This window comes from Strix aluco, chromosome 3 (genome assembly GCF_031877795.1).
Source record: "Strix aluco isolate bStrAlu1 chromosome 3, bStrAlu1.hap1, whole genome shotgun sequence".
NCBI lineage: Eukaryota > Metazoa > Chordata > Aves > Strigiformes > Strigidae > Strix > Strix aluco.
This window is the reverse complement of record NC_133933.1, coordinates 116,935,474-116,957,283: the sequence shown is the minus strand read 5'-3', so window position 1 is coordinate 116,957,283 and position 21,810 is coordinate 116,935,474. Positions and strand designations below refer to the sequence as shown.

The following is a 21,810-nucleotide window of genomic DNA, read 5'->3' as shown; positions in this document are numbered from 1 at the left end:
ATGAGAGTGGGAAGGAGTTTTATTTTGGATTTCCATAAAAGATGTTGATGGAGTGGTTCTGAAACTAATTTGTGTTCTTTGCTGAACTTGCCTATAAAGTGGACAATGATGTACTCAGACATGCTCAGCTGAGAAATGACACAAGTCTACTGAGAAGTGTGTGGCAGAAAAGAACACTGTGTCTGAACACATAGAATCTAGTTCTTCCCAAAACCTACTGCAGTGAATGGAAAAGCTCATTGTAAAACCATAGCTCCAAGAAGTGGGGACTCAGAGGAACTGTGATTTATTAGCACAGGGGTACTAATTACCAGGCCTTGTTATGAAGATTGGGGCTTTGTAGGCAGGAAGCAGTGTTTTCAAGGGTAAGAAAGTCAAGTTACTACCTGATACTTGCTACTGCAAGTGTGAAGCTAGATTTGACCACTGCTGCTTTTGCTCCAGTAATCTTGGAGAAGCATCAGGATTAAAGGGATCTTTCAAAAGGGAAGTCATGGTGAAAAGTAGCAACATTACAAAGTTATAAGTGTACGTAGTCCTGCATACCTCAAAGAAATCTGGAAAGACACATTCACCCTGAAAAGAAAGGGCAGTGTGTGCAGCAATTGCATGTCCCGGCAGCCCTTTTCAGGTTGCTTGGAGGACCTATGTAGAAATGCTTTCACAGCCAAGGCAACTGCATGTGATGCTTCAGTGATACCACCCCATTTTGAGGTCTAGGCCTTCAACATTTGTTCAGAGATGTGAGCCTACTTGTATGTGTAGTCTTCTGTTACCATGTCCCAGTGTGCCTCTTGGGTCCTCCAGTTCTTGTCTTTTGTCAGCCACCCTTGCTAGCTCTTTGGGATGTTTTTTTGCTCAGGATGCTGTTGCACCCCTTGGTAAGCATGGCAACTCAACAAGAAGTACATCAGGCTTGTGGGATGACTTCCACTCATCCTCTTCTCCTTTGGCTTGCCAACTCTTGCACTGAATTGCCATGTTAGCAATGTATCTAGGATATGTGCTACTTTTTATTAACGAGTGAATTGGAAAATTTTTTTTGAGGCATCTAAAATATTGAATACCTTAACTGGTTTAAGGCTGAAGGAGCCAGGAACGCCACTGTCTGAACCATTTTTCACATTCGCTGGCCCTAGTGTCATTTCTTACCTCAACTGTGTTCCATTTTTTGAATAGGCTCTCTAAGCTGATCTTGTAGCTAGGGGCAGGTCTGGCTGCAGCTTCAGGGCTTGCATCTGCTTGCTGGATCCCGTGACCTCACATGCCTGTGTGATGTTGTCCAGCACATTACAATCCCCATGTACTGGGGGCCAACTGAGATTCAATAGGATCTGTGTAGCCACTTGTCTGCTCTGGAGCGATGGAAGGGTTTGATAAATACAGTAAGGAATCTCCCATATGTGCTTCATATACCGCTCAGAGCTACAGCAATGGTAGTTTTATTACTGGGAAGGCATATGTGCAAGTGTAAAACAACCATCAGCACTGAGGAAGGAAAATATCTTTCAGCTCAGAGAGACCATGAGGACTGTAAGTCATGCTGACTGCATTTCAAGGAACACAAAATCACTCAAGTCACTGTCTTGGAAGTCAGCTCAGTGGAATATGTATGAAGTCAGTTGCTCAAAGGTGAAAGAATTTCTTTACAGTAATTGGGTAACTTTAAAATATGCTTTACACAAGTTCAATTTGTACTTCTTTAGACTCCTGATTTACATGACGGGGACACCGAGGCACAGGAAGCGTGTTCTTCCATTTATGCTTTTCATATCGTACGAGATAGGTCCGCATCTTGCTACTGCTGGCCAAAGCCTCCAAGTTCAGAAGCAGAAACTGTATATCCCAGAGTAGGCATGTTGATTCACAGTTGATTCACAATTACAATAAGGTGGCAAGTAGGATTTATTTTCAGCATGGAATCATGTTACTATTCATTTTGAATCATAATCATTATTAGCTAACTTTTCTTGTCACATTTTAGGCTGGTGCAGGTTCTGTCATTTAAATTAGTTTCCAGAATATTTGACAGATAAAACAAGATGTCTTGTTTTGACCTCTTAAAGCTCCCTTCCTGTGAGTCAAGAATACCACATACAATACAGAAGTACTCGTTTAGGCCACTGACAATTTAAGACAGTTATGAGCTGAAATAATGAAACAAAACAGGGCATGAACAAAATTATAACAATTATTTCAATTGTGCTTTAGGTATCCCCAATTAAATTTCATCAAGAGTATCACGTAGTGTAAAAAACCTCTTACATTACCCCTGGTCCAAAGACTGGATTATTTTCCAAGGCAGAGCTGGTGCTTGCCTCAAGCCGCTTTCAAGGTAGAATGGAATAGTTAACGTCTTTAACTTGAAGAGGTCTATACGTCTGTCTTGCCATCGGGCAGGAAACACCTGAGGTCCATGAGGACTCAGGTCTGTCAGACTGCCAAGGTCTTGCAACTGGATCCAGCACAGGTGATGAGCTGGCAGGTTCTTACGGTGATGTTTACTGTGGCTCCCAGACACATACTTGACATCAAGATCCATCATTCTGATAACTCTTTAAGTATCTTGGAGAACTCTAGCTCAAAATTAAGCAAATTAAATTCAGTACAAACCAAGAATTCAGTAACATCCTGTATTTCATGTTCATAACTGAAATTTCATGTTCTGCTTCATACATAAATATGAATCTCAAGTATCGAAGAATCTGGAAGGGAATAGAATAAACCAGCCTGAAAAGAATTAGTAGGGAAGTAATTATCATTTATCATCACATGGCTGGGAAACTACCTCATTTTGAGTTGATCTCCACATCTGTGTAGCTTTTCATTTATAATAGTTCTTCCTGTGGGCTCTGAGGTGTTATTTCCTCCCCCTCCCCCCCCGCCCTATTGCATATGTCTTTAAATGGATAATGATTGTTTGGTGGAGGAAGACTAATTTTACCTCATTTAAAGGAGTGAATGAAGGCTTTCTACAAGTTGTAAGCTGTTTGGGTCCTTTTAGCTAATAGTGAATTACTTTCTCCAAAGAGTCAAACTGCTCTAAAATCCAGGTGCTGAGCTCCAGCGGGTGAGGTGTGTGTCTGCCTCCCCACCCCACGCCTTTCTCTCCTATGTTTTAATAGATCAGATGAGCAGAACCAGGTTAGGGAGCAGCTACATGCACAACGTAAGGCAGCAGAAGAGGCTCAGGGGTGAGACAGGGACTTCTGCACAGTCCAAGCAATAACATCTTCTGCTGTATCAGAGTAACACAAAGGAACACATCAATGCCTACGTAGTTGTACTCTGCACAAAATGCGAAGCATTACGGAGGCCCATAGGGTGGGGACGACGATGGGTTTGCATTTGTGTACGATGTTCCTGTTTGCTGAGGACAGTTCAGAAATAGGCTTTTGGGAAAAGTAAATTACACCCATCTTGCACTGTCTACATCCTCACTTTCAGACCTACAACCTGCTGTCTCTGGAATTGTGTCCTCATTTCTTTTTTTTGATAGTAGATCTCCTGTTTTCTCTTTCATACTGTTAAACTGAGCTTTGTGGCTAAGTGCAGCTTGTAGCGTATCGGTTACCAAATGCAGAGTCATAGTTCATCATAGCCATAGCTGGAGATACTTGGGGTTATTCAGTGGACTCTACGAGAATTTAGATCTTGTCTTTTCACAGGCGAGAAAACTCATACTTTTTGAAAGCCCTGACAGCACCCCAACTTTATCAGACAGACAGGAAGGGCTGTGTTACCTATGAGCATCCTGTGAACTGGTACAACTGGACACTGAGTGCGTAATTCCGCACTTAGACAGGATCAGTGGATGGAGACGTACTGCTTCCAGCCCTATGGATAAAAGTTGCTTGCTGACTTACACACACGGCAATAAATCCAAGACGTGTTACGCAGCCAACAGCTTGCGTCCGCCCTGGTACTGCTGAATGACAAGTTTAACAAGATTCATCCACCCTGTGTATCTTGTCTAAAGCTATTGCCTTTAATCCAGCTACTGAGAAGATTATGGTTTACATACTGGAAAACCACAGGGTCTGTGCTATCGTGGGGCTTGCCCAGGACTTGAGCATACGTCTGTCTTATGCAAGTGAAATAAATTGTTCTCTGGGGGGAGAAAAAGGTGTGTAAAACTATTTACTGCTACCTACTCATTTGTTCCTATCTCTTGCAGCTTGAATGAGAACTCGTAGTCCAGCTTTCCAAGTCCACAAAATTACTTTACCTTAAACTTGTGAATTACCCAGCTTTGTTTTCCTTTTTCTTTCCACAGGTTTCTAAGACAATTTATTTGAAATATGTTAAGTAACCTGTAAAGAACTTTTCTTAAATGCATTTTCTGTGTTTTATGATGAAAAAAACCAACTTGAAGTGCTGATCCTCAAACCGAAAATGGAATGTCTTCGTTTTGCTGCAGCATCACTCAGGACTATGAAAGATGTCCATAACAGAGAGGGTTTGGACTCTACACAAATCCTTCTCTATCAAGAAGAGGCTTTAATTAAAAAAATGAGATGAGGTGTGTTTTTTTCCTTTTAAGATGCTAGAGCTCTTTAGCATTTTACAGGTTAATACACAGCCTGATGCTTCAAATATTAAGGTGAAAGCTGCCCATTATGACCTGTAATGAGTATTTAATTTTTTCTCCATATATGGAAACAGAATAAAAAATTAAATGTAATGAAAATTAACTGTAAGAATGACATCAATCATGAATAATAGTATTTATTAATATGACCTGGAAAATGTATCACACGCCCCCTGCCACCATTTATACCACTTCAGAAACAGCATGTTTACAGTTACTCTCTCAACCAACAGAGAAACATTTATACATTTTATTAAAGCAGTAAAAAATCCTCATCTTTGAACTTGCTCTCAATAATGTGAGATACATGAAATCTTATGTCCACAGACATACGTCTTCCCACCCCTTCCCGCACTAAAATCGGAGTTTACAAAGCAGCTGTGTTTTCTGATGGTGAAGGTCTCAGTCTGACTGCTGAGCGTACACTGGCGGAAACATCTGCTTTTGCAGATCCCGCTCTTCCACAAGAGTCCAATGATTTAGCACATTGCAAGGAAAACCTGCCTCAAATGTTGTCAATGCAGTCTTCCCATAGTTTTCAAGGGTGTCAGGACCAAGGGTGCCTTGGTTTTAACAGTGATACTGTAAGAACTCTTGAAAGGGTGTCTCTTTTCATTTTGGAGAACGTAATGAGAATTGAAGGCAAGCTATATGATTACTTCTGTAACTTCTGGGTGGAAAGGCATTACTTCCAAAAGCAAAACCCCTCGCTAATAGTTCACAAGAATATCCTTTTCCCTTTTTGATACACTTACTACAAACTGGAGTCTCCAAAGCAGAAATTTAAGTGAAGTCTTTATGTTCTTCAGCACACTTAGCACTGACAGGCTAAAAACTAACAAAGCACAGAGCGGTATCACCACAAACTGATAACCATTTGAGATGAGTCTGCTGTGACGCCCCAAGCTGTACATGTAAACAGTCACTGTCGGTAGGGATTCCATTTGGGGAGTCTGGGTGTCAGTTCAGGAACTTTGGTCAGAGTTTCATTGATTCCTATATATTGTAGTCTCTGCTGCTCCCAAAACAGTGTGTTCAGTGAATGAGAGCTCGGGTTGAAAAAGAAGAATTCATAGTGGAGTTTTTGCTCTTATTCTAATAAAAACCAGGTATATTGAAAGTGGCCATGGGTATCCTGTATCAGCTGTATAAACTGTACTATTTAAGTGTTGCATGTAAGCACTACAATCCCAGCTGGATTTGTGACTTAGTAAAACACATTTAGAACCTCATTTTGGATTGGGCCTTGACTCCCAATTTTCTTCATCCTAAAATACATAGTTAATGTCTAACTAATTGAGTTGCTTGCAAGAAGATGACAAACATCTGTTGTTTTTCAAACTCACAGCAGATGCAGAAAGATGAGTTGATATGTTGGTGCAAAATTGCTCTTGTATAATTGAAGAAAATTTCTTATATGTAACCAGAAAGTACTGAAGTGATACGATAATATATAAACATCTAAATATGAAATACCTTGTTCATTTAGTAAAAAAAGTCCAGAGAAAATGTGATACCAGTGAAACTTGTCTTAAATGACCAATAAAAATATGCTGCTTAAATGAAGTATCTTATCAGAATTATTTCTAAGAGAAAATAAGCATGACTCTACTAATTATGCTTAGGGATAAATACTAGGCTTAAGAGAAAGAGAGCTCCTCAACATTTGTTTTGTTGTTTAAGCTTAATTATATCAGGGTTTTTTGATGGTAACTATGTTATGTGCTGATGAGTGTCTTCTAATCAGTCTTTTTAGTTTTCCTGTAGTGCAGGATAGTGGCTGTGACCCAAATATTGAGAATGAGCATGATTATGAAACGGATGAGAACTAAAAGGGAAAAAAAAATCTTGTAAGCATAAATTGAAAAGAATCAACTGCTGTCATTTTCAGAAGACACAATGTTTTATAAACCTTCACTGGTGTACAAACAGGCTGGTTCCCATTCTGCAACGCTTTTCAGTCAATTAGTTTAATTACCATGTTCAGAAACCCAGACGTTCTCAAAGTAAATATAGCAGTGAAGAGCATTTAGCACTTGCAAGTGATGCCTTAAAATAATACAGTACAGTGCCTTTAATTCCTTTGTGACAAAACCAGGAGAACAGTACAAGTTTGAATAACCTCATACAAATTTATATTTACACCTAAAATTAAACTCAGGAGCCACAGCTCACGTGTCCTTTATAATCGCGTGTGTTGTTTATAATAAAAGGATTATTCTCTACTGCCATCTGTTAAGTTTAGACTTCAGGGAGACAGGAAATACTTGTATCTGTCAGATTTTAATGAGAGGAAATCTGACAACTGAGAAAAAAATCAGTTTTTCAGTTTCCTAATTAACTTTCAGATTTTTTTAAAACCAAAATAAGCATAGTATACCTGGTGAGACCACAATGGGAAGTAGAGGTGTATCTAATATCTATCTGGTAATTGCAATACCAATACCAAATATTCACAGAAATGTACACAAAACTTTGTTTCAGAAATATGTGGTATTTGACAGTTTCATGATGTGTATGAAACTAAGATGAACATGCCAAAGTGTTCAGTGTTAGAACTGGAAACATTTTCCATTAGAGCAGCGCAGTATCAATGTTTGCTGCCATCTCTTCCATGTTCCAAAGTGTATTGTGCTGTATTTTAAAAAGCAGCTTTACCCAGAGCCAGCTTTACTTTCAAGAGCCAGCTTTGTACTTTCATGGTGTTTTTCTCCCATCCTTCCTCCCCTCAATATACCTGTCTCACTTCTGATCAGCGTAAGTGTGTAACTGTGGGTGAACCGGACTCAATAACTGACCCAGACTATATTTCTATATGCACATTATGCCAATTTTTTGGTGATCCAGTTAACCACATGGCCCCAAAACGCACTCTGGCAAAGAGAAAGCAGCAAGCGCGGAGGTGAAAATAAGTGATTGAAAAGGGGACTTCCTTTTCCAGTGAAAGAGCCACTTGAACTGCTTGTAAAACTAGATCCTAATTGTGCTGCAGGGGGCTGCTTAAAAAAAAAGAAAATCCATTCACGATTCTGATGAAATACCAGTTCTGAACTAGAACAAGGAACCACCAAATACAGTACAATGTGATTTTGTTACTGTTCTTATATCCACAAAGTCTTGATTTCAAGCCATTTCTTGAAAAATCTGCTGCACTCCTTAGCTCTTTCAGTTTTGTCAGGATGGTAAGAAGCTGTTAAATAAATTTGCTTTATAATGAAATCAGCTGCAAAATACATATTTTAAGCCAGTTTTTTGTGAGCTTCTTCCCAGCCTACCATTTCATTTTCAGCCTGCCATAAACTTTCTAAATGTTGTGCCTAAAACTATTCATATACTAAGCTGAACTTTAGTTTTCTAGAAGAATTTTTTAATGCACAAACCCCACAAAAGGAAACACATTATTTGAAAAGCTATCACTCAATTATTATACATTTTTTAAAGTTGTATTTTACTAAATTTCATTTATGTATTTAAATACTAAAGATTTTTAATGCTTTATTCTACTGTTTTCATAATTAAGTTAATTTTGTAGTGCTTTTGCCTTTTGAAAAAAATAATGGCTTTTGGACCACTTGTCACCACGTGGTAAGCGTAAGCAGGTTTTTTTGTTTTCTCCAGGTAATTTGTAATCCTGTGCTACTTTTTTAGCAGTAACTCCTTCCGTCAGTGTGCTAACCCGCCAGTTTCATGGTTTGTTCTCCTGAGACCAGATAACTGCTTTCAAAAAACAGCTAAAAACCACCATGGCAGCTGTTATCTTGGAAAAGCAGGCAGTTCCATGCTTTACTCACCTGCGACATCATTCGTAGTCACTACAGTTGTAAATATTCTTGCTGTAAATTGAACGAATCCTGATTAGCAGACTAGATACAACATGTTTATACCTTCAAAAAATTATAAAATATCTATTTTTCAATAGACAAAATATACGTTGTATAGACATTCCCACTCTTCACTATTTTAGCTTCAGAGATCAAGCTCTCAAAGCTGAGTGACGCTGTATTAAAGGTCTTTTTTAAAAAGGAAATCACTGATAGAATTTTTTATCTGTATCTATCTATCTCACTAGATTGGATGTGGTCAGAGTTTACTGCTTCTCCTTCTGTTCAGCCTCCTCCTTCAGTAGTTGATACTGAGCTACACCCACAATCGAGTTAGCATGACTTAACCACTGTGAATGTTCACATGCATGCTTTTAGGCTTCTGCAAATATGAGGAATTCAGCTTTCCTTCCCACAACAAATCTAAACATTAATTATTTCACATTTGCAGCAGACTAAAACCATTTACAAAATTTATTGCCATTGTTCAACGAATGTACCACAACTTCTAATTATTGACTTAAAAACATTTGTTTCATGGGGAAATAGATCCAGCATCACTGTTTTACAGCAAGAGTATTTTAAACAAGTTTTGTTAATGTGACAAAGGCACTCCTGACAAATAGCTGTTTGAAGAAGTGTTCATGCAGACCACAAGGTAATTAACACATGAACGTCGCAAATCACTGTTCTTGGTACGTTCTTAAATTCTCCTCTGTTGAGAAATGTATTTATATGTAGTCATAGAGCTAAAGGTATTTAGCATGAAGTGTGTATTTATTTGTAGACGACTTTTCAGAATCAGAGTTGCCTGATTGTCTAACTCAAAATTTAGCACCTTTTCATGCTGGACCACTAGTAATTTTATTAAATCCTAGAACATGGAAATCTTTTCTTTGTAAAGACACTCTTTCAGTTATTTCAACTGTATCAGGTGACCTTGGCCATATTTGCATGTTTTCTAAGTCAAAGTGTCATTGTGACTGAGCTGGTGTCAGTGATAAAACTTGATTTCAAGAGACTGCGTCGTATCCGAGTCTCAGAAGTTGGCACTAAGGGAAACTACATTAGGCAAGATTCTTACCTGCTATGATGGAGTAAAGACCTAGTGAAAGAGGCATTAGGAGGAGATACGGCTTTAAAAAATCAAAACTCAGTGCTTCACACCAAGTTGCCCATAGCTTACTTGCGCAGGTATATGCAGACATACTCCAGGTCAAGGCGCTCACTTGTCCGGAATCTTTTGTCTGCCAGAGACACCGCAGCTGAGCCAGCTTACTGGCCGCACTGATGAATGTGCACAAATTCTGAAAAGCAGGTAAAAAAAGAGAAAGAACCTCTGCCATTGTATTATCTGAGTGTTTAGTTTATGGCTGTTAGTATGTAACTTACTAAAAAGCAGGACTTGCTTTTTCCTTTAGAATAAAACAACAAAACAAACCAAAACTTTTTCGGCGTTTGGCAACCCAAGCATTTCAGCTTCTTACTAAGGAACCATGAAGCAAAAAACTGAAGTTGCCAGAAGCAAGGCACTGATTTCTGAGGTACTGCCCAGAAAAAAGCTCGAAGAGCACAATTGCTACTGCTGTTGGCAGATGCTTGATAGAAGCAAATACAGTAAGAAGCAAAGAAATAAAAAAGCCTCTCGACCTGCTACATAAAACTGTTTATGAAAGTTAGCTAAAATGAGACTGATCTAGTCTAAACAGCAAGGTTGATTCAGACCATCTGTTACCATTATGTCTGGCAAACTAAACCATAAAAGAATGAGAAAACTGACAAGAATGTGTAGAAAATGAGTCCAATTGGTGGGAAAAAATAATGAAGGGAATGGACTATTCACTCTGTCATCCTTTTAAGGGGGGGTTTTCCAAAGGCAGCGGGTAGAGGGGACCTCCACAGGGGTCTCTGTGCCATGCCCGGATTTCCTGTGCAAGTAAGGATTGGTATTATGCTTAGAAGCTTTTATCCCCATTTGTATCACCTTTGGTATTAGCAACTCCAGTTCATCTCAATTAAATTTTAACTTTCTCTCTTCTTGTAAAAAGACCATCTTTAACCTGCATAGGGCATTATCAGATGATATTTTTCTTGCAAAATTCTAGGACTAAAGGGAAAAAAGATCTTGTGAAATACTGAACATTCCCTATTTCAAATGCTTTAACCGATGCTCTATTCTTTTTCTCTCATGTTAAAGGTTTATCAGTGGGGATTATGGCATTAGGACTAAAGAGGAGATCTTTTTTCAACATCTTAAACCTTTGCTAGTTTTAATTAAGGCACCACAATTAACAACTTTACCTCTGAACAATTTTTTTTTTCATCGAGTCTCTATTGCCAGTGCTATGTTTTCCAGCTACTCACAGAAGTGAAACAGCAGTATTTGAAAACTGGGTTTGTTCTGAAAGCTAACCGAAATGATTAATTCTTACAAGGACAAATACAAGGAGATATTTCACTAATCAAGATGTCCAGAAAAATAGTTATTTCATATGTGGACCTAATTTCAAATAATCACACAGCACTTACCATGGCCAGGTCTATTATCCACTTCCGCAGTGTTAGCATGTACCAGCCCCCCCAAAATCTTACATTATGTTAAGTTTCATAACACTGAAAATTCTAGGATACCAAAGCTCTTGAAACTGCCTGGGGAATTAGATTTTTTTAAGCATCTGGAAATAATCTTATTGAAACTTTAAAACAGACTAGACAATCTAGATAAAACATTAACCACTGGTTGAAACACTAAGCATTCCTATTTTTCACACTGTCTTTGGCTGAGCAGTTTCTCAAGATCTGCTCCAAAGCACAAGATTTAAGCCCAAGTCCTATTTTTTTTTGAAAAAACAAACTCTGCTGTGTTCTTCAATCAAAGAAAAAAGATTCATCATTTCCACCCTGTATCTCTATAGTTAAGATGTAAATTAAGAATTGATCTTACTCCTTATCAGTTGTGGGCCTTCTAAAGCACAGCTACATATAAAGTTTACTTCTTAGTATAGAGATATTCTGTGATCCCAGAGATTAGCATGTGAACGTGAAATGCATGTTGAGGGGCAGCTGAAAATTATTTACAATGGTAGCACAAAACAAATGATGACATAGCTGCTATGCAAAGAACTACCAAACAAGCTACATAAACCAAAATTCCCAGATTTCAAAGGATACGTGACTGCATAGAACAAAGCTCGTTTCATGTTTCCATTGAAACGCAGAATAAACAAAAGGAGAATGACATCTGAAATAAATAAAAGATCGCTCGTCACAGAAGGGAGAGAAGGGGCCCAAATGCAATCTTTGACAGTTCCACTGGGCACCATGTCTATGGAAACTTGTTTCTTTCAGGTTTTGTTTCTCAAATTTGATTGATGTCCAAAACCCTGCAAGCTCCAAAATGAAGCTTTTCATAAAGTCTGGAGTGTTATAATGCTTTTCTCCCATGTGGAATCACTTACACTGGTGAGGATGAACTTACACTGCAACTCCACTGTGTGTGTATTAATTAGATTTTTCTCCTCTACCTGACCATCTATTTTCATAAAATTTGTAAGAATTCAATTATATTTGAGATGTTCATTCCCTCTTCCCCCTGACTCCAGCTAGAATTGGTCAGTGGATTCATATCACTGCAGTGTTGTACCTACATGCAGAGCCTTGAAGTGCTGAATGAGCCCTGCTTTATTTCCAAATCATTACTTTAAAAAATTACCTTGTGCAATGATGATGGGGTATTCCAGGTATGTCTGCAGAGGGTAACCATAATAGATCTGGTACCTCAGAAACACAAGGAAGCTGAACAGAAAGACACAAAACAGCATGACTGCATGAAGGGACAGGACGGCTCCTTCACAACTTCCTTTTTACTGTTTGTTGTGCCAAAAGGCTCCAGATAGGTGTAGCTGTCAAACTGATCAAACCAATATGAAGACAAAGTGCAAGCCATCTAGACTACATTGTTATAAGATTGCCCAGTGTAGCTGTACTGGTCAGACTAGAGTCTGTAAGTACACCAAACAATGGCAATTCCCCTTCCTGCCATTCCACAATATAGTATCTAAAAGGAATTGAACTTTTATCACATTTTCTTTACTTTCTTCAGCTTTCATTCAAGTCCATGGGGTTAGACAGAAACTTCAAGGCTGCAGAGAAAATACAAAGGACTCTTAGGGCATAGTTTTATATAAGGAAAAATTGATGGTTTCTGGCGTAGGAAGATGGCATTAAGGAACTGCCTGCCTTGTAAGAAACTGGCTTTTATAGTATTCAGAATTTAAATATCTGAACTTCCTAGAAGTCTTATTTCTTGTAGGGTCAAATTAGACTCCTCGTCTCATGTTTCTTGTGTCACTCCTCTGTCAGGTCACTGCATGCTAATTCCACAGAACCATCCCAGTTTGCACCAGTAGCCCCAAAGATCTCTGCAGCTGCACAAATAGTCCAGGATAAATAGTCTACTAAATAAACAAACAGTCCCAATAGATGTTGCCTCCTTGCAACTCTTCCAAAATAGTTTTGCCCAGAGCAGGCGCACAACCTGCAGCGGTGTGGATACTGTGGTTATCACACAGGTGCTGAGGAGACATCTATGGCTCCTCCACACTCACCTGAGACATGACTTGCAAAGCCTTTTCAGTTCACACCAACACACATGAATGATTTTAAAATGCTACCACCGCTTTTTGGCGGGGGCTGTGGGGTAAGTTATCTTTTCAGGAACTAGAATTTAGTTCACTTACTCTGAGGAGTATTAACGGTAAACAGCAACAACAGGGGTTCAGTGCCGTGGATAAACGTGGGCGACAAAATGGCCGCAGTGGAGCCCAAGGGGATTCCGCACAGCTTGGTGCAGAAAGGTGTCTGTACACCTAAGCCTCCGCAGAGCCAGACCAGCCGGTGCCCCTAACTGAAGATGAGGCACAGGTGCATGCAGAAATCACATATCATTTTTGTGAGGTAATTTTTCCGATAAAAAGCCCTTTTTTAACTTGGTGTGGCGTGCTAGCAGCCATGAGGCTGGCTGTCCTGGCCACCTCCATCCCTCAGTTCAGCAAACACAAACCTTTTCAAGGGATCTTCTCACATGCTTGTACCCACATTTGAACATACATACACGCAGTTTATTTATTTTTCAATCCATACAATCCTCTTTAAGCAAGATTTAATAAGCCTAGCCCTTGTAAGCTTATTACAGACTGACAAATCATTGGGGTTTGACATGGTTTATAATTTTCTTAAAGAATGATTATGTTTTACTTAGGTGAGAGAAGCCTGTCTAACTAGTACAACTACCTGCACAACAGGGCACACAGACCATCAAATAACCTAAATACGTGGCTTAAACCCAACAGCACGGGCTGTCTCCAGCTACATGGGTGGCCCGGGTTGGTTCTGGGCACGTTAAAAAAGCCGAGTTTTCCTTTAACCAACAGCACGGAAACACTACAACAGAAAGTTCCTGCTCGGCCCCGTGAAGGCAGGACGCGGCGCCGGCACACGAGAGGCGCAGGGGAGCCGCCGGGCTCCGCGGAGGGTGACCGTGAGGGACAGAAAGGAGCGGTTTTAAAACCCAGGAGAGCAAGGGCTGCTCGCCAGCCCCTTCCAGCAGCCGCTCCGCACCCCCTCCGCCCAGACTAGCGCTGTGACGGGAGCAGCTGAGCTGCCAGCGGCTGCAGTAGAGCCCGCCCCGGCCCGCAGCCCCGCCCGCCACTGAGGGAAGCCCCGCTGAGGCGAGGCGGTGCCGCCTCAGCCCCCGAGCTGCGCGCGCAGCACCAGCGCCCCCGGCGAAGAGAGGGGGGGGGTGACGCTCCGTGTTGTCCCCGTGTGTCGCGTCGGGTGTTCGTCCCCCCCCGCCTTACCCCGCCAGCTCCAGCAGGACGCTGCCCACGCTGACCCCCCGCGCCGACCTGGCCGCCAGCACCGCCGCCAGCTGCGGCAGCTTGATGACGGCGCACACCGCCCAGGTGCTCCAGTGGGCCAGCTCCAGCAGTGTCGGCGCCATCCCGCTGCGCTGCGCACCCGCGGAGCCCGGAGTGGGGAACCCGCCGTGCGGTGTGGCGGGGCGGGGCGGGGTGGGGCGGGGAGCCCGGCCCGGCCCCGCTGGCGCCGGGGCAGCGGTCACGGGGCGCTCGTGGCGGCCGCGCCGCCCTGGGCAGGGGCGAGCCGGGCCCGGCAGAGCCGCCGGGCGGTTTGGCAGCGCGGAGGAGGCCGGTGCGGCTGCCTCGGGAGCGCGGGTGCTTCCTGGCAGCCGCCGGCGGGGGAAGGGGCCGGTAATCCGCCCCCCCCCGACCCCCTGCGGGCGTGTGGCCGAACGCCGTGGTGACCGGGGCAGCGGGGCGGGGGCTGCCGGGCCGCCTCCGTGCCGCTGGTTGAGGCCTACCCCAAGCTAACGCTCCTCGGGGTCGGGGCCCAGAAACGGTAAGCTCCAGGTTGAGAGCGTTGGTCCTGAAATTACTCTTTGTTACCTTAAACAAACCCCAGGAAACAGTCATCATCAGATGCTGTGTTGGTGTAAAAGGTTAGCCGCGGGTTGTGTTCACTTTGGAGTAGCGTGGGTTTGGAGCTGTAGGCTGGATTTCAGTTTTCTCCCCCAAAGTGCAGTTTCCAGTGCTACAGCTCCTGTGTTTTTTCAGATCACGCTGTCTGGATCGCTGTGGTGCCGATTCCATCAGTAGGGATGGCGTAGGTTTGACAGCAACACTTTGGTTACACAGAAAGAAAGTGAAGCAGAATTAAAAGTTCTGAATGTTGGACTTGTTGGATTATCGGAGATGGAGCAGCTTCCCCGGAACACACACCTACCCACCATACACAGTGACACACAAAAATAGTGAAGCACGGTTTTTAAAGCTTTTGTACTTACCAGCTTGTCAGAACTAAATAGGAGCAATTATCCAAGCAATATACATTTGTACAGATCACACACGTACAGAATTTTGGCTATTTCATACTTGTATATGGCCGGGACTACTCAGAGTGTCAAATCCATGCCATTAATTCAGATTTTTACCTACATCGTAATTGCTTTAACACAAGGGGTTACTCACGGGCGTAAAATTTCTTCTTTCTCATTTTAATGAAAGTTATATTTCTGTTTGACTAATAGTTCTTAATGGTTAGGTTTCAGCTGTTTTGCATTTCTCACAAATTGTTTTCTGGTTTTTTGATAATATGATTTGACAAACAGGTTTGTTGCATTCATTCCACATACCTTTAGTGGTATTTTAAAACAATATTACTAATGCTTAATTTGTAAATCATGTTACTGTGTGTGTAATTCAGTCATAAAAAAAAAAAGAAGCATATACATCGGAGTACATAAAATCTCACAACTCTGATTGAAATAAATACCCCCAACAGAACTTTAATTTAACAACTGTTTCTGTTAATATAATTTAACTTAATCGAAGACAATATGCTCTAAAAGAAGAAAAGAAAATTTGAAATTACCTTAAAATAATAACTATTCCAAGATTTTCTTGGTAAACTGAGTTTGCAGCCTTGTGGGAGTATTGTGTACTTGAAAAAGAGTTGAGTAACCCATCACACAAGATGAAGTTATCTCATTCAAAGTTAGGTCTGAGGTGTAGATGTGTCTGTCATTTCAGAGAATCTGAGAATAACAGAGAAATATTTAAGGTAGAAGTTGTGTATCTGCATTACTGTGTGGGTACTGATCCAACAAAATGTTGTAAAAATAATAATACACACTGCCTTGTATCCTACTAGAATAATAAAGAGTGTGAACTGTCTTCAAGCTATTTAGCAGGTCCATGAGTATATTTTCATTCAACTATTTTTAAAAAAGACACGAAATGTTTACCTTTAGTCATTATTTCAGCTTTATAAAGAGTACATGCTGGTTTGCATTGCAAGCAATTGGTTAAGCAAAATTTTTTACTGTCCTTCCCCTGTCCTGTCTGTATAATGATACCGCTCTACATCTTTACTGGCCACTTTTACTAAGTAGCAGCTTAGGGAAAGAACAGACGTCACAGTGCTGTACAGCCCTGTTCAAGGTTACAACAACAACAACAAAAAAAAATATAAGGAATTATTCCTGTTCTGTTTAAATGATTTAGTTTTATATCAAATCTCAGACTCTTTTACTTGGTAAATTCCAGCAGAATGCAGAACCACTTTACAGTTCAGTGAATAAATTCCTTACATTTGAATCTACAGTGCAGATTGCCTATTCTGCAGCAGATGGGCAGTGGTTTAACACTGCTGCACCTCAAATAGGAATGCAAATGTTAATTCCTGTTTAAAAAAATGGAGAAGGAAAATAATCTCTCTGTAATAATGAAAGACAAAAAGCCAAACCAGAATTTTTTTCCGGTAATGATATGGGTTTATCATAGCTGAGTTTTTAAGCAAAATAATGTCCTGAGTTTTGTGGTTTTGCAAGGAATGCAGAGAGTGCTCTCTTGCTCATTGTTTCCACAGCCTACCATGCTAACAGGGAACAGTTCATTTTATGGATAATTGGTGTTTCAAGATCCAGGTTAAAATAAAGTTTCACAACTGGGGAACCTGTGAGGATGAAGACAACTCCCAAGAGATGTGTGGAGGAAGGGTGAGGGTGAACAGAGTTGGCCAGGGACAGCAGGCAGCAGGAGGCTCACTCGCTTGCCCTGAGAAAAGAGTGTGACACTCTGTGAACACACACAGCCCAGGAAAGAAACCAGAGAGGTTGGAAGTATGGGCACGGTTGCAGAGCTGTGACCTCCTTGGGATCACAGAGACAGGGTGGCATAGCTCATGCTGAGTGCTGTGATGGAAGGATGTAAGCTCTTCTGGAAAAGCAGGCAGGAAAATGAGTGGCAGTTGTGTTCTACACAAACAAGTGTCTCTTTGCCTGGAGCTTTCCTCCGCTTTGGAGTGAGCAACAAGCCAACTGAGATCTGAGGGGTCGGGATCAGTGGGGACACCAGCATAGGGAACACTGCTGGGGCACCTGCTGTAAATTGCCTGATCAGGAAGAGGAAGCACATGAAGCCTTAAATAACTAGAAGAAAGCTCACAATTGTAGGCCCAAGCTTCTCTGGGAATGTAAAATTGCTCTGACATCTGGAGGAGCCACCCGGCAAGGTAGAAGCATTCCAGCCAATTTCTGTGGGGCATCAAGAACAATTTTTTTTGACCCAGATGCTGGATTTGTTACTCAAAAACAAGGAGGAACTAGTAGGCAATGTACAGGTCGAGGACAACCTTGGCAGCAATGACAACCTTGGCAGCAATGACTCCAGGACCTTAAGATTCCAAAAGAAGTGAGGAAGACAAATAGCAGAATAAAAGATTCTGGGCTTCAGGAGAAAGGAACTGGGCTTGGTCAAGAAACCTGCCTGTCTAGGTGATGGAGCCTAAAAGAGTGAGCTAATACTCAAAGACGCCATGCTCATAGCACAAAACCAGTCTTTTCAGTGAGCTGAAATGTGAGCAGGCATGGCAGAGGAACAGCTTGGCCAAATGGGCAACACTTGCGTGAACTCAAACATCAAAAGGGAGGGTTTGAAAGGTGGAAGCCGGGATGAGCTACCCAGTCAGTACGAAAACATTGCCCAGGCATGGGGGGATGGAGTTCAGAGACCAAAGCTCGGTTGGAGTTGAAATTGGCAAAGGATATGAACAATACCAAGAAAAGTGTCCGTAGGACCTACCTAAGAACAGCATAGAAAAATCCAAGGTGCTCAGTGCCTTGTTTGTTTCAGTTTTTACTAGCAAGGTCTGCTCACAAGCCTCTGAGGTTCCCTGAGCCTAGTGGCACAGTCAGAGGGAGTGAAATACTAACCATGTTGGAGGAAGACAGAGCTGGGAACTACAGAAGCAAACTGGACAAAGACTGCTTCATGGGACCAGATGGGATGCATTTGAGGGAGCTGAAGGAGCTGGTCTTTATTACTGCAAGGCTGCTGATCACTTAATCTTTGGAAGGTTGTGGTTATCAGAGAAGATTTCCAGATGACTGGAAAAAACCAAATCTGTCTTTTTGCAAGAAGGAGGATCCAGAGCACGATAGGCTGGTCAATCTAGCCTCAGTACCCAGGAAAATTATGGAGCAAATCCTCCATAATGGCCTCCTTCCCTTTTCAGGTGCATAAAAAACAAAATGGTGACTGGGAACAGCCAGTTTGGATTTACCAAGGGCACACTGAACCTGAATTGGCCTGGTTGCCTTCTCTGAGTGACCTGGCTTGGATGAAGGAAGAGCAGTAGATGTCATTTACCTTGACTTTAGCAAGGTCTTTGACATGGTCTCACTTAGCATCCCTATACTGAAAGTGGGGAGATACAGGCTGGATGGGAAGACTACAGGGCTGGTGGAAAACTGAGCAGCTGGGCTAAGAGAATACTGGTTAGCAGACTGACATCCAGTGGGTCACCAAATTGTGAGTGGTGATTCTCAGAGGCTGATACTGGGGCCAATACTGTTTTAAGTTTTGCATTAACAACCTGGCCGAGGGGTGGAGTGTGTTCTCAGCGGGTCTGCAGACAATACCACATTGTGGGCAGCCTTCAACATGCTTGGCAGTTGAACTGCCACTTGCAGGGATCTTGGCAGGCTGAAAAGATGGAGTGGTAGAAAACTGATGAAGTTTAATAAAAATTAAAGCCTGCAGCCTATGACGTACTAACCACATGCATTGATGAAGGCTAGGGGCCAACAACACCAAAAGCTATTTTAAGGAAAAAGACATGGGGGTCCTAAGGGACAACAAGTTGAATGTGAGTCAGTATTGTGGTCTGCCGGCAAAGATGGACAACTTCAGCCTGAGCTGTGTTAGCAAGAGCATAGCCTGCAAGTTCATGGAAGTGATCCTCTCTATTTGGCACTTGTGACACCACACCTGGAGTACTGCTGTACACAGGAACAGGAGTCCAGAGAGTCTCTGGAATCTCCATCTCTGGAGATTTTCACGATGTGGCAGGACCAGGTCCTGAACAACCTGATGTAACATAAACGTTGGCTTTGCTTTGAGCAAGGGATTGGCCTAGAGGCCTCAAGAGGTCCCTTCTGGCCAACATAACTGTGATTTCACGTACTTTAGTCCTTGTGCAAGCTGCATATTTGAGGTCCTGTTCTGCCGCTGGAGGCATCAAGGTGAAAATAAGGTAAAAATGATCAAGACTTTTAAAAAAACGATGACTGTGTTTCTAGCTACTGTTTGTATTTGGTCGTATTTGCCAAACAATTTTGTAGTGCCTATTACTATTGACTTGAGTAGTAAGATCGACGCAAAGTTGTCATGAAAGCTTGCCATGAGGAAGGAGGTCATGTCTGGGCTGAGAGACTCCTCGGTGACAGAATGACAGTGTTTCAACTTTGATTTGAAGAACCTCCTCTTACTAAAGAAGTCCAGTGGATCCCTGTGTACTTCATGTTTGAGGTTATGTTGTACAAGTGTGCGTGACAGGACTGTAAAAGAAACATAGGAGGTTGCATGTAGTTCATTGAGTTTGCGTACAGTGTGTTATATATATTTGTGGCAAACTGAAAACATGGCTGTATTTATATAAGGTTTACTTGATGTTAGGCAGAACAGAAACATCACAAATTGAAAGAAAGTATTGTAAGCAGAAAAAACCCCAAACCTGTTGACTCAGGGTTTGCTCTGTGAAATGGTTTATTCAGTTAACTGAAGGCCATTCTGGGTAGTGGCATGTTATCTAAAATAATATGGTTAGCTAAAAAGTAGTACTGAAAGAGCCTAGAATACCAAACACAGACTTAAAAACCTTACCCAAAACCTAACAAAGCCAAAGAACTGGGAGGAGCAAAAGAGAAGGAAAATATATTATCTAGTTTGTACTGGGACTTCTTAAATTTATTTTCATATTAAATTTGGAATTGTCCCTTTTGTGTAGAAAATCTACATTGAGCTTGTAGCCCAGAGAGAGGGTGGAGCTGTAGCATTTGGATCTGGAACTGGTGCTGTTCTACATCCATGCTTAAGCTGATGGAGCAGCTCATCCTGAGTACCATCACACAACACATGCGGGACAACCAGATGATCAGGCCCAGTCAGCATGGGTTTATGAAAGGCAGGTCCTGCTTGACAAACCTGATCTTCTACGACAGGGTGACCTGCTTATTGGATGAGGGAAAGGCTGTGGATGTTGTCTACCTTGACTTTAGTAAGGCCTTTGACACCATTTCCCACAGCATTCTCCTGGCGAAACTGGCTGCTCAAGGCTTGGATGGGCACACGCTTCACTGGGTAAAAAACTGGCTGGATGGCCGGGCCCAAAGAGTTGTGGTGAACGGAGTTAAATCCGGTTGGCGGCCGGTCATGAGTGGTGTCCCCCAGGGCTCGGTTTTGGGGCCACTCCTGTTTAACATCTTTATTGATGATCTAGATGAGGGGATCGAATGCACCCTCAGTAAGTTTGCAGATGACACCAAGTTGGGTGGGAGTGTTGATCTGCTCGAGGGTAGGGAGGCTCTGCAGAGAGACCTGGACAGGCTGGAGCGATGGGCCAAGGCCAACTGTAGGAGCTTCAATAAGGCCAAATGCCGGGTGCTGCACTTGGGCCACAACAACCCCCAGCAGCGCTACAGGCTTGGGGAGGAGTGGCTGGAGAGCTGCCAGTCAGAGAGGGACCTGGGGGTGTTGATTGACAGCCGGCTGAATGTAAGCCAGCAGTGTGCCCAGGTGGCCAAGAAGGCCAATGGCATCCTGGCTTGTATCAGCAATAGCGTGGCCAGCAGGGACAGGGAAGAGATCTTACCCCTGTACTCGGCACTGGTGAGGCCGCACCTCGATTACTGTGTTCAGTTTTGGGCCCCTCACTACAAAAAGGACATTGAATTACTCGAGCGTGTCCAGAGAAGGGCAACGAAGCTGGTGCAGGGTCTGGAGCACATGTCGTACGAGGAGCGGCTGAGGGAACTGGGGTTGTTTAGTCTGGAGAAGAGGAGGCTGAGGGGAGACCTCATCGCCCTCTACAACTACCTGAAAGGAGGTTGCAGAGAGCTGGGGATGAGCCTTTTTAACCAAGTAATAAGCAATAGGACAAGAGGTAATGGCCTCAAGTTGCACCAGGGAAGGTTTAGACTGGATATTAGGAAGTATTTCGTTACAGAACGGTTTGTTAGGCATTGGAATGGGCTGCCCAAGGAGGTGGTGGAGTCCCCATCCCTGGAGGTGTTTAAGAGTAGGGTCAACATAGCGCTTAGGGATATGGTGTAGTCGGGAACTGTCAGTGTTAGGTTAATGGTTGGACTGGATGATCTTCAAGGTCCTTTCCAACCTAGATGATTCTGTGATTCTGTGAATTACTCAAATAAGAGGCTTCAGTAAGAGTTGAGAGTGTGAGTACATTATGGCAGCCCTTACTAAGGTCCTGGTGTGTGATGCCTGCTGCATTCTTGCTAGAGGTCTTAGGATTCTCACAGAG

At 42.4% G+C, this 21,810-nt stretch overlaps 1 protein-coding gene and 1 long non-coding RNA gene across 3 annotated transcripts in view; one reads left to right on the top strand and one right to left on the bottom strand.

The window, feature by feature from the left end:
* Window positions 1-5,995: 5,995 nt before the first annotated feature.
* On the bottom strand, window positions 5,996-14,529 carry SLC66A3 (solute carrier family 66 member 3). Its single transcript, XM_074820067.1, has 7 exons — window positions 14,271-14,529; window positions 12,125-12,207; window positions 11,584-11,653; window positions 10,942-10,999; window positions 9,599-9,719; window positions 8,383-8,424; window positions 5,996-6,419 (listed from the first exon to the last, which is right to left on the bottom strand). The coding sequence occupies exons 1-7, from the start codon at window positions 14,411-14,413 to the stop codon at window positions 6,331-6,333; spliced, it is 606 nt and encodes a 201-aa protein (XP_074676168.1). The 5' UTR covers window positions 14,414-14,529; the 3' UTR covers window positions 5,996-6,330.
* The window catches only part of LOC141921410 (uncharacterized), a 21,430-nt gene continuing 13,830 nt past the window's right edge, over window positions 14,211-21,810 (top strand). The window contains exon 1 of one of the 2 annotated variants that reach the window (XR_012622684.1): window positions 14,211-14,375. This is a non-coding gene — a long non-coding RNA (uncharacterized LOC141921410). Of the gene's footprint in view, window positions 14,376-14,691; window positions 14,830-21,810 lie in introns of those variants that run through there. The other variant, XR_012622683.1, reaches the window with a different exon arrangement.